General features: G+C 51.7%; 4 protein-coding genes across 4 annotated transcripts; 3 read left to right on the forward strand and 1 right to left on the reverse strand.

The window, feature by feature from the left end:
• Positions 1–678: 678 nt before the first annotated feature.
• Positions 679–2,375, forward strand: PG997_003289 (uncharacterized protein; the record flags this gene model as incomplete). Its single annotated transcript, XM_066807604.1, has 10 exons — positions 679–761; positions 862–971; positions 1,010–1,062; positions 1,125–1,143; positions 1,231–1,329; positions 1,385–1,405; positions 1,482–1,542; positions 1,605–1,830; positions 1,885–2,017; positions 2,227–2,375. 10 exons carry the CDS (start codon positions 679–681, stop codon positions 2,373–2,375), a joined length of 954 nt encoding a protein of 317 aa, XP_066671222.1.
• Positions 2,376–2,758: 383 nt separating this feature from the next.
• On the reverse strand, positions 2,759–4,044 carry PG997_003290 (uncharacterized protein; the record flags this gene model as incomplete). The annotated part of the gene is made up of 2 exons (XM_066807605.1): positions 2,759–3,901; positions 4,012–4,044. The coding sequence occupies 2 exons, from the start codon at positions 4,042–4,044 to the stop codon at positions 2,759–2,761; spliced, it is 1,176 nt and encodes a 391-aa protein (XP_066671223.1).
• A 500-nt stretch (positions 4,045–4,544) lies between these two features.
• On the forward strand, positions 4,545–7,122 carry PG997_003291 (uncharacterized protein; the record flags this gene model as incomplete). Its single annotated transcript, XM_066807606.1, has 2 exons — positions 4,545–5,260; positions 5,424–7,122. The coding sequence occupies 2 exons, from the start codon at positions 4,545–4,547 to the stop codon at positions 7,120–7,122; spliced, it is 2,415 nt and encodes an 804-aa protein (XP_066671224.1).
• A 1,028-nt stretch (positions 7,123–8,150) lies between these two features.
• PG997_003292 (DNA (cytosine-5)-methyltransferase PliMCI) lies at positions 8,151–12,023 on the forward strand (the record flags this gene model as incomplete). The annotated part of the gene is made up of 2 exons (XM_066807607.1): positions 8,151–9,684; positions 9,841–12,023. 2 exons carry the CDS (start codon positions 8,151–8,153, stop codon positions 12,021–12,023), a joined length of 3,717 nt encoding a protein of 1,238 aa, XP_066671225.1.
• Between the last annotated feature and the right edge of the window lie 535 nt (positions 12,024–12,558).

Genomic DNA, 12,558 nt, shown 5'->3' on the forward strand with positions numbered 1-12,558 from the left:
TGAAAATCGTAGTCCGCCAGGAAATGCATCATCGTTATGCAAGCAGGCTATATATCCACGGCTCCCAGTGGCATTTTTAGCAATCACCAATCTACCTGGATCATACCCTACCTATCCGTACAGGCCTGCCCCCTAGCACACGCACCTACACGCAGTGGTCTCTTACAGCAGTGTGTCCTTCAGTAATTGATCCAATAGGCCTCCACGTCAGGCTGCAGGCTGCATCTTGTTGCAGTCATCCAGACACATGCAGGCTCCCTGCACCGGCTGCATGAGACATTGCAAATCACATTCAAACTTGACAGGAGAAGCAACGAAACCGAGAAACTGCCCGTCCTTCAAATTGCCCACCTTGGCAGCCCGTCCAGTCACGCAACTTCGATCCATTTGATTAGCTCCTCGACAGGAGGGAACCCCAAATACTCACAGTACACGAGTGCGAGTGCCGTTGCACAGCATACGTCCTTAATATATCGCCAACGTCAACTTCTTCTTGTCATGGGTAGCTGGTCCGGGCGGCTATAATCAACCATCCACCCCCGCCACACTTATACGCATCCGTACCTACTTACACGCAGGTCCCTCTTTCACGATCGATCCTAGTGGCACGCACATATGACAATTCCCCCTTCTTAGACCTCCCCATACTGCCGCCTACAGTGATCGCCTCCGCAAGCCATGGATTCCGACGAGGCCGATCGTGACGAGAATGCGGGCGGGAACCGGGAAAATCGCGACAGTGGTCTGGGCGACTGTGCATTGTGAGTTGGACTCCTCTTCGTCTCGCGCGAACCATGGCCGAGGAATCTCCCGCCACCCCCTTCACGGCTCTGAAGCTAAATGCCCGGTCCCCTCCTCCAGATATGGCGGCTCCACCATCCGGACATTTGAAACCTCGCGGACAGCCGACTCCGAAGTGTTCCACTTCGTCGAGGAGAACGGTAGAACCTATCACTCTTACAAGGCTGGTCGTAAGTCCCGAGTGCATGCTCGTACTTATATATTACAGCCAACGGGCTAACCTCATCAAATGCGCAAGGCTATTTCCAGCCAAACGATGAAGTAAGTTTCGCAGCCCACCTTCATGCCCATAGGCCTTATGTGTCTTACTGAATGCTCCGTAGCGCGAACAAAGACGTGAAGGTAAGTCTTTCCTCTCTTCCTCGCGAAGCTGGCTGAGCCGAGCCGTTTGATCCGCTACTCAATTTACTCACGCATGTTCACCTGTAGCACTCGAGCATCAAATATGGCTTCTGACACTAGAGGGTAAACTGTTCTTGTCACCTATCGACCAAGTCTACAACGTGCTAGATATATGCACGGGAACCGGTCAGTCCTAATCAGCTTTAGGCTTTGATCAAGATATAATGTTGACACCTGATAGGTTTATGGGCCATATCTATGGGTATGTTGGACTGGTCGCTCGTAGTTACCTAGACCAAATGTCAATGCCGTCGCTCACCTTCTTTTCGGTATCGCAGCCCATCAGTTTCCAGGGGCGCGCATTATTGGCAACGACCTCAGCCCCATTACTCCTCCTAGGTAAGACTTTAGCTTGGCTGCCTTCTCTCTGGGTAACTGGTCACATGTGCTGATTAAACCAGGATACCCGAGAACTGCCAATTCGAGGTCGAGGATGTGGAAGAGTTCCCATGGGTATACTCCCATAAATTTGACTTTATACATGCCCGAAGTGTCTTTGCATGCTTCGATGACACGCAACGAGTGATAAAGGAAGCTGTCGAATCGCTTGAGGACAATGGCTGGCTTGAGATACAAGACTGGCTAGTCCCAATGAGATGCGATGACGGAAGTTGGGATGGTACTGCTGTAGGTCCCCTCATCTCTAATTGAGCCGTACGTGTGCTAACAATCCTATTCCAGATAAAGCGACTAGTGGATACGGGCGCAGAGTGCCTCCAAAAGGCAGGGCGCGTCGACCATACGGGACAACTACCCGATATGTTCAGAAAAGCAGGCCTTGCAGATGTCAAAGAAGAGACTATCTTATGGCCCAGTAAGTAATATCCCGCCTGGTAAAGTGACTATGCAGGGCCATTATCGTGCCTCAAAAATCCTACAGGAATATACTGATAACCAATCTCTAAGTGAACCCGTGGGCCAAAGGCCAACGAAATAAGGAGGCGGGCCTACTCTGGAGTAAGGACTCCAGGCACCTATCCTCTTACCACAACGTCGGCGTTCACTAACCGCGACATCGTGTAGTGGAACTTAATAAGGAGGGTCTAGAATCGATGACCCTTGCGCTACTCACACGATACGGCAACATGAACAAGGACGAAGCCATGGAACTCATCACAATGGCCAGAGTGGACTTGCGGGACACTAAGATACATGCATATCTACCAGCGTAAGCTTTTTCCTTGGGCATTTCCCTACAGGCTATCGTGACTGACCTAAGACATGTGTACAGAACAATAGTAATGGGGCGGAAGGCACCTTAAAGAGGTAGCACATACTGGATCTCAGCTAGAAAATACCTTGCATATATATGGAGGGCATAATCTGGGTGTACATGGCCAATAATCAGTCGTTGAACGACATTCGAATGTGCTCACCGATTTTACTTATCATGATAGTCGAGTTGATGCAAGGAGCACTGGGCCCCATTTCAGAAATCACCACGATGAAAGTAAAACTGGATCATAGAAAGTAACTTTTTGTTTAGAGTTGGGTATCAAATGGGTTCCGCTCGGCGAAACTTCAAAACTCGCAATACTACTTACACAAGAGACGATCACGATAATGACTGTAGATTCTCTCTTATCGGCCGGCCGTGGCCAAATTCCTCCATATAGACCCTCCTCAGCTCGAAGCCCACCTCGACAGTGATGAGAATGATGATGATCCATTCGAGCCGGTGCCCTTTCTTCTCACTGGACATCTCCCTCATGACGGCGACCAGCTCGTTGGCATAGTCGATCCGCTTGTTCAGCTGGGCAATGCGCGGCTCCACATCCAGTGCCTTGCCGACACGGTCGTAGTACTGCTCCAGCTTCGACTCCTTATCCCAGAACAAGTCGGGGAGGGACTCGGCTAGCTCGTACTCATTGAGCTGTGATCTCAGGCTCAGCAACTCGCCAGTCTTCTTCAGGACGAAGCGCCTCGGTTGGTTCATCTCCGAACCGCCTTTCAGAGTGATGGCTACGGGCCTGGCGTTCGCGTTGAACTCTTCCATCTGGTTCTCCAGCACTGCCAATTTCGGGCTTCGAGCCAGACCACTCGAGAAGGCAACCTTAGCCCAGGTCAAATCGGCACTTGAGCCATTGCCATCGGCGTTCCCGGTTTTGGTGCCCAGTACTACCTCCTCACCTCTCATGTAGCTGGTATCCCGCGATTCGTCCGTCGAGAACTCGAGCTCTTCCATTTCTGCGCGGTTCACGTGGGGGACCTCGGCAGCACTGAACAACTGCTTGGTGGCAATCTTCATGACCACACTCGAGGGAACAGACCAAGCCACCACGGTACCGGAGTCGAAGACGAAGATGTCGCCCTTTGCTGCCCGCGCATGTATGACCGTAGTTGTGTTGAGACCCGCCGCGTCCGGATCGAGATCGTAGTTGTGCAGGCTGAGGATCTCCTCGACCTTCTCCATGTCGAAGGATTGCGCAACGCATATTGCCAGTATCTGGTTCTCGTAGTTAATCTCTGGTGCTTCCGAACCCCAGATCGAATTTTCCTTCTTCGCCGCAGCCTTTTGGATCTGCGTTTTCACTGCGGCGCTGCGGCGCTTTTTAGAGGCGACTGGTCTCGCAGGCCGTGGCTTGGCGGTTGCAGCAGCTGTCGCAGGGTTCTCGAGGTCGCAGCGTTCTCGCGGGCACCATCTTCTACCGCCTCCAATATAGAGGTATCGCCTTTTTCGCCATTGGCCGCGAGCAGGCTATTGGAGGTGAAGAAGTTGCGCCGTCGGGGCATAGACAGCACGGAGCTCTGGTGGAAGCATCGTGCGGGACGTGGGGTCGAGATGGCCGTATGTAGCCCGCGGGTCACTGCGCGGCCGACCTGGTGGATTGAAGGACGCATTGTGGCAGCGCCACGGTTGGAGCGAGGTAGGTGTTACTGAATACGTGTACGATCGAAGAATGTAGGAAGAGATGAACGGTAGAAAAGGCTCTATTGCTCCCAGTCTAAAACGCCAATGTCTGTTCGATTCGGGATCTATCTTTTGGTGTTGGTGGGATGCACTGGAACATTTGTTAGTGCACGGGTAGAAGTCAGAACTCTAACCAACAGGACAGGACCCCCAAAAATGACGGCTTCAGGCGGGGCCCGCTGAAAAGTTTATCGATAACCCGCCAATGCGACTTTCGCTTCTACGTAATCAACAGATACGCCCACTGGCCGATGTGGTGGGTGGATTTCCCTTTGCGACAGAACACCAAAAGCCAGCTTTTGTTTGATGGTTCAGCCATGATGCATGAGAATCGCATATCTTAGGCTTCTATGTCCAATTAAAGTCTTCCGAGGCCGGTACGATCCAATGTCACCAATATAACAGCAGCACCATGGCCGCCCAGGCGAAAATGGTCGCCCAGAACGGGCGAAGCCTATGGGGCTCCCAGAGTCCCGCGCAGGCGCTTTCGAGGTTAACGACGACACGAAAACACCGGACTCCGTATATTTCTGTTTCCCCGACACGAGTGCTAGGCTTATGGCTGCAGCGCAACGACCCAGACCAGCGGAAGCGATACGGATTTCTATTTAGGACAATGGCGCGAATGCAGAACGAACGCTTGCCGCTTGTGATGCTCCAGAAACTGATGAGGAAGAAGCTGGCTGAAGAAGAGGAAGTAGAAAGAGCGGCGCCTGATGATAAAGCATTGTCCCGATACGAGGGTCTTCGAGCAATTTTACATCAGACTGATCCTAAGGCATGGCAAGATCGACTGAACAGCCTCGCTTCGCAAGGGTGGCACGAGGAGAAGCTTGACCACCTTGTCTGGATCCTGTCAGCCAAGACTGGTGATGCTAGGATCGAGCGCTTCGTTTCCTCAGATGCGCCTAAACCGTTATTCCTCACGATGGTTCTTACGCAAAGCGACCAATTGATTCGAAAGCCCGAGTCACTTCGAGCGATAATAGATTATGTTCAGCGTGTCTACAACCCTTTCTCGGAAGAAGTTGGATTTTCGGAGAAGCTCGAGGCTAAGGAGTTCATCATACTACTCGGGAGACTTATACGACACGCGCAAAGGCTATCTCCCAGCATCTTGGAAGACCTTGGAGACCTTACGCGTTGGTACATACTGAGTATACCGTGGGAGACCTCTATTAGTGGGGATAACCATGATGATAATGGCTACCACAAACGTTGCTATGTCTTCAACTCTGCTCTCACCCTGTTAAGCCGACCTGCCCCCATGCAGCCGTTACTGCTTAGAGAGTTTAACTGGAGGGCGCAGTGCCTCCTGCTTCAAATGTCAGATACGATGGATCGCCCACTGGTCATCGAAAAAAACAAGCTACCGTGCTATTCGAAAAGTCCTGATCGGTTTAAAGAAATCCGAGGCCGAGAAATGGGTAGCCATGAGGTACAGCAAGTCATGGCCACCTTATCGTCAAGATTTTGACGGCCACGACGTGAAGCGGACGTTCTTGGACGACCAGTCCCGCAGCGTGAAAGCGGGGTCTCTCATGACGGCGGCTGGCTACGCGGAGGGCGACTATGACCGAGCTCTAGGAGCCCTAGGCGGTATGACTTTAGATTCACCTACTGTGCAGACCCGAAGCCAGCCTCCTAAGGACTGGAAGAATGACGAGAGCCATCAAAACTTTTATACCATGTGGGCCATGAAGATACGGTCTACTCGCAATGCTCAGGAGGCCTGGAGCCAGTTCAATGCCTTCACCAACGCAGAACCCAATCTTCAGATCTACACCGAGATGTTCTTGAAACTCCAATCTTCAAGAAACAAAGTTGAAGCTATCCCCCAGTGCTACCCAGGAGACGCAAGAGAAGCCTCTCCTGTTCACGAGGCCAACCTCAGTGAATATGAGCTCGCCAGGCTGGCCCCGCCCACGGTTGGTGAGCTGTACAGCCGAATGATACATCAAAGAATCAGACCGAACGGGATCTGCTTGCAACATCTCGTTTCCATTGCAGACACTGTGGAGCAGGGGCTGGGGTACATTCGGGACAGTCGCCTCAGCTCTGAGGCAGTAAGCCATCTAGAACGGGGGAATACACGCCCCACCTATGGCGTTCTGAAGCGCATACCTTTGCTCGTCTTCAGTAGTTACATCCACCTGCTTTGCCAAAAACAAGCAAATCGTGGCCGTGGACAAGACAAACAGTACCATCGTTACTCCGAATTACGTTATGTTCCCCACGCCATCGAGCTCGTGAAAACGCGTCTGCGGCCAAATACCGCTGAGTGGGCATCTTTCCGACCGGTATGGCAGATGATATGCAAAGCACTCAGTCGGCCATATGTTGCCGTTGTTGCCAGCAGTGAGCTAGGAAATGCAAGGGCGGCTCTGCAAATGTTTCTTGATGTTCAGGAGCTAGCTGAGCGGGCAATAGGCCCCGACACCGAGATCTTCATTTACCTATGCAGGGCGTTACAGAAGGTCTTGACAGTGCAGTACCACGACAGTCGATCCATACAAGGCGACGAACTGGTGGAAGAGGCCCATCGTAGGGTGACTGCTATGTTTAGTACTTTCCGCTCCTACGTGGCGCAACCTGACCTCGAACAGCCCCAGCCGATCGGCCCGGTCCATCTTCACACGTATATGCGTACACTTGCGATTTTGGGCGATGAAGATGGCAGTATCAACCTGATGTTATGGACTCTCCAAAACAAGAGCTACTTTGACAAAGAGGTCGAGCGGATCGGCCGTGGCCAGTCCATGTTGGCCAAGACGCTCTGCGCTTTCGAGGCCTTTACGAGGGTGCGCGAAGACCAACGCACCCAATTGGATTCGCTCTTACAGGACTGGCGATGGCCCACGCCGGAAGAGGTGCAGGACTATATCGAGTCGGACGCTACGGGGATCTCGCATAAACTATATGAGCAAGCCAATGGAGCAGCTCTCAACGAAATATCCAGTATTGGAATAGTTGATGATAGAATGACTAGCATTGGGACAACTAGCTAGTCAAAAAAAAGTATTGGAATTCATTCCTATTTTTTTCTCTCTCTCTCTCTCTGATAAGTGACCGTCCCAGAGGAGAGATAGTACACAGCGTGAGGAAAGGGGTTGATAGATATACATGCCATTTGTTATATGTACACCCCCATGAAGTGTACGCCCTATTGGCACAATACGTCCAATGCCATTGCCAGTGTTACATGCTTAGAAATACGTCACAATTGCAATGCGTACCTAAACATTAGAAGAGTGGTTCTTGTTCGCGAACAGCCCGTCCATTCATTCCATGTGGAAAGCATGCAACGAAAGCATGCCGACGATGCGCCTGGTAAGAGCGACAGCTGCAGGCGTAGATGAATGAATTCTTGCTTGCTTATTGGGGAGGCTGGGAGGCTGGAGTCGCCCCGCCAGATTCAGGTACGCGGCGTCTGTGATTGGTGCAATGCTGGCTTCTTTCAGGCTTCTAGCGACCTCCCTTAGACCCCTGGCGCCCTTGGGCCCTCTTGTTTTTAGCACGCCCATCCCCAGGAACGCGGTTGCGCGCCTCAAAGCGTACCTGCTACTTTAATTGAATTGGACCTGATCCCAGATCATCGCCATACCGGCAGGCAGCCACAGCCAAATGCGTCCGAATTGCTCCAGCCCGACCTGATTGGCATCCCATCTTCGCTCTCATTAATGATACGTCTGGCTATGGGACGATCTATTTCACTTATCCACCAATATACCTTGTTTATAGGGATATTCTCCCTCCGAAACAGAGGAACCCATCCTACTTGACGTGGTCCTCTGGACATGGGGTTTTTATAGGCTACCAAGTCTAATTTTTGCTTCATTCAGCTGTACTCGGCTTGGAAATCCCGGAGGAGTCTAATTCACCGGGACGTTGGTATTGGATGCCCGGAAACGCCACCACTCACAAGTCGAACACCAACCTATACGCACGGGGTTGAGCTATCACTTGGGTACTTATTGAGGAGCATGTTGGCCTCATGACATGCGAGGAGCTAGGATCTCGCAGCGGCAGTCAGAATATGCCCGACCAACTTGATGTTCTTCGGCCGAACGATGGTGCGATACTGAACGATGACCAATGGGCCGCCGAAGTCTCAAAGGGCATGAGGCTTGGCTTTGATGAGCTGCGCGAGATAGCTCCTGGTGAAGGGACCATTTCAGACCAAGACCATGATTATTCGACATGGTTCAACTCTACGGGTATCTCAGACCTGGGGTTTGCACCCATCAGTCCTGCGCCCTGGCCCAAGTCGATCAATGACGATGATTCTGATGACGTTGAATTGCAGTCGTGCAGTGACGCAGCAACAGTCCAAAGTGAGCCATATCTGGGTCCGACATCCAGCAACTTGGTGGTGGAACTCCCGATTTCGACTCTGAGTAACCCGAGATCCCAGTATCAAGGATTCGTTCCCCCAGCTCCCCAAAAGAGAGAATGGCAAGCAGTCGAGGCGCTGTTGAATGTATTGGCGGAAACTGGACGTGAGCCCGAACCCGAGTACATCGAGTTTGAGCTCTCCGACTTCAGTGTATACGTCAACTCTTCGCATTATCCGTTAGAGTTGCGGCCACTCCAACATTTGTGCACCCGGGCTGCATCTGACACTTTCTATTTAGATGGTGTTCTCAGCGCCACAAATCCCATCTCAGGCACCACAATGAGGTTCTACGTTCAAAGAGCCCCATTCCGAGAGCTGCCTATTGAGGCCTACGATGATGAAGCTGTCACAGTCGAGAGCATATGGATTCGCTCAGATTATAACAGAAAGAAGGAAATTTACTATAAACTTGGTACCCCATCACGCGAATATGAGAGGTTCCATGCACCTTTCCTCTGGGTCGCGGACTTGGCGCATCACGTTATCACGTACTGCGCCTATCTGCATTCCAAGGGCCGGAAAGCCACGCTGGAGGATTTCCAGTCACGCTTCAAGATCTTCCTGTGTCGCAAACACAACGAATCGGTGGTATTCCAGTCATGGGCTGCAGCGCACGGCAGCGATGACTTCCGAACTGCGGTAGTCGCCAACGTCGATTTCCTCTGGAAAGAAGCCGTTGGGGCAGGCGACGAGCGACCAGGTTCGCCGTTTCATCATTTTTGGAAAGAGATTTATGGCGGATTCTACAAACCTAATCTATCATCTGCAGCTCAGATCCGGGGTGATGATGATGGAGACGAGGACGACCAAGTCGACAATTCAAAGAACCGGACCAAGCCGCGTGTACAAGATGGCAAGGTTGCGAAAACCATTGTTACCCCTTATATGTACGAAGCATTCAAAGATATGCCGTTTGGAGACGTGCTCGCACCCATAAGCCTAGCCACGACTGTTCAAGCTTGCCAGACTGCAATGGTACAAGGAACGTCTCAGTACTGGGAAGATGGCAAAATCGACACCTTGAAGGGAAGCATCCCCGTTGGAAATTTTGACGATGAAGGACTCGCGCTGTCAATACGGCCTGGAGATGTTATCTCGACGCCCCCGACGGAGATGAAACCGATACGAAATGGAAAATTGAAACATCGAAACACTCCGAGCAAGAACACAAGTGGTATGGTCTGGTGCAAAAGGTCCACGTCTCCAAAGGGGTTCAATCATTCGACGTGATATGGATGTATCCCCCAAGAGACACTCCTTGCGGGGGTGATGAAATATCCTTACAAGAATGAGCTTTTCTTATCTGACCTATGCAACTGCGAGGGCTCAGGGAAAGTTGAGGCAAAGGATGTCCTCGCGAAACATGATATCCATTGGTTCGGTACGCCTGCCGATTCTGGGTTGTTTGTGCGGCAGACATACCTCGCAGATGATAAGAGATGGGTGTCACTCGAGCGAACACATATGTTTTGCGCGCACAACAAAGAAGGAAACCAGCCAGACCTGAGCTTGTATCATCCAGGAGATACGGTGCTCGCTAACATCGGGCTCGAATACCTGCAAGCCTTCGAGGTCGATGAAACTTTCAAGGAGAACAAGCGACGTATGGTGCGACTGCGCCGACTTTTGAGGCGAAAAGAGGTAGACAACACAGCACTGGATTCTCCTGCCAACGAACTTGTGTACACCGACCAGCTAGTCGAAACGAAGCTGAGTGCAGTTGTCAGACGATGTTTAGTGCGTGCCTTCCGTTATAACGAGCAATTGGATAGACTGGACGAGAAAATCACAGCACCATACGATCGAGATGGCACAGGTGACGCTTTCTTTATCACCCACAGGGAGGTATGGGATGAGCACGGCGGGTTCCACTATATGCCTCTGGGTGACGGTGATGATCTCACATTACGCCAAGGATTCCATCCTGACCATGCGACAAAGCTCCCTAGGCTCAGCGGATTAGACTTGTTCTGTGGTGGCGGGAATTTCGGCCGCGGCCTTGAAGATGGCGATGGTATCGAGATGAAATGGGCCAATGACTTGAACCCCACGGCCATTCATACTTACATGGCAAATTCTAAGCCTGGCTGCACGCCATATCTTGGCTCGGTGGATGACCTACTTCATGCAGCGCTCACCGGTGCGAAAGGCGCACCGCGACCTGGGGAGGTACACTTTATCTCGGGCGGCTCGCCTTGTCAGGGCTTCTCCGTATTAACGAATAACACGAGCACGCCACGACAGCGCAAGAACCAGTCGCTCATCGCCTCATTCGCTTCATTTATTGATTGCTACCGCCCGTACTACGGACTGCTCGAGAACGTTGCTTCGATCGTGCAGCCTCAAAGCAAGAAAGAGAGTTGCTTCTTCTCGCAACTTGTTTGCGCCATCGTCGGCCTCGGATACCAGGTGCAGATACTCCCACTGGAGGCTTGGTCATTTGGTTCTTCGCAAAGCCGCATCCGGCTGTTTCTGCTCTTTACGGCCCCGGGGCTGCGCGCACCCAAACCGCCTTTGCCGTCGCACTCCCATCCTCCTGGAACCAAGCAGAGAAGTTTCGGCAAAATGTCCAACGGATTGCCTTTTGGCGAGCGCTACTTTGGGCCGACGCCCTTCAAATTTGTTAGTGCACACGAGGCTGTCTACGATTTGCCGGGTATCTTCGATGGGCTGGCCGATTACTGCGTAGGATGGCCAGATCACAGGACCAATGGGTTCACAGCGAATTTGAGAGAGCAACTCAAGCTCATCCCCACACGACCATGGGGAATGAATTTTAGAAAACTGTTTTATGATGAGGAAGGGCGGCGAATCCGTGAAGGAAGGCGGGAAATGGACCGCAATCTATTCGACTCGAAGACGGGGAAGAGTAAACAGAGGACCGAGCCGTGTTCCCAAGGATGGGGTCGAGTATATCCGAACCATTTGTTCCCTACGATCACGACAAAATGTTCCTTGACCGACTCTAAAATTGGGAGGATAAATCACTGGGACGAGACTCGTCCGCTTTCGATTCTGGAGGCCAGACGAGCTCAAGGCTTCCTGGACCATGAGGTTGTTATGGGTAGGCCAAATACGCAATGGCATATCGTGGGCAACAGTGTCGATCGGCATGTTGCCTTGGCATTTGGTCTGGCGATTCGTGAGGCTTGGTTGGGTACTCTTTGGGAAGACGGCAGGGAACAACAGCCTCCACAGCAGGAAAGCAGCCTGGTGGATCATCTCAGGCAAAGACTGTCCATGGAGTACGATGGGCTCTCGACGCCAGATGAGATCGAGCTCGTGCCGTGCGAAAGAAGGGACCAGCTCCTAGACCCGACCACTGAATCGTCCGATGAAGATAAGGTCTTCAGGGACACACCAAGGGGGTTTTACGAGCTCACGCCCGCTACTAGCATCGACGGGAACGAGGATGTTGGTGCCGTATCACACGAAAGAGGCCAGAAACGGGCGAACCCGTTCCTCGTCGAGTTTATGTCGAAGAAATTCAGGGAAAGCGAGGACTCGAGATGATTTTACAAGCGAGTTGATTGGATAGAGACACTGGAGGGTATAAATAGATGCTGAAAAACGCTGGGAAAGCATCCCTTGCAACAGCATGCATTAGAGCCATATACATTTGGGGGTTTGGATTGCACCCTGGGTATGGCATGGGCAAGTGGATAGGGCTACACTGCAATACATCAGCTCAACACCTCATACCACATATATAATATAATCTAGTGTTGAATTTTATTGTCAAACCTCTCTGTCGCGGGCCAATGCGATCTACTTTGCTCCCCTTGATGATGACGGTTGATGCGATGACTTCAGTAGCATTTCTACGCGGGGGAGAAGGCAATTTGCGACAATCTCTGAATTCCAAAGGCCTACTCATCATAGGTTATCAAACATGAGACACAGCTCTCGTGAGTAGTATGGAATTTGCATGACGACGCTATCGAGCGCTTGTCGGCTGTCTCGCCCAATTGACAACCGCGCTCTGGCATGAGTGTGTCTGCCTTAACGTCTAAGTAACTAGACATCATCTACTCGGTATGTTTGCTCG

This window comes from Apiospora hydei (genome assembly GCF_038363865.1).
Source record: "Apiospora hydei strain CBS 114990 chromosome Unknown utg000004l_segment0_segment0, whole genome shotgun sequence".
NCBI classification, from domain to species: domain Eukaryota; kingdom Fungi; phylum Ascomycota; class Sordariomycetes; order Amphisphaeriales; family Apiosporaceae; genus Apiospora; species Apiospora hydei.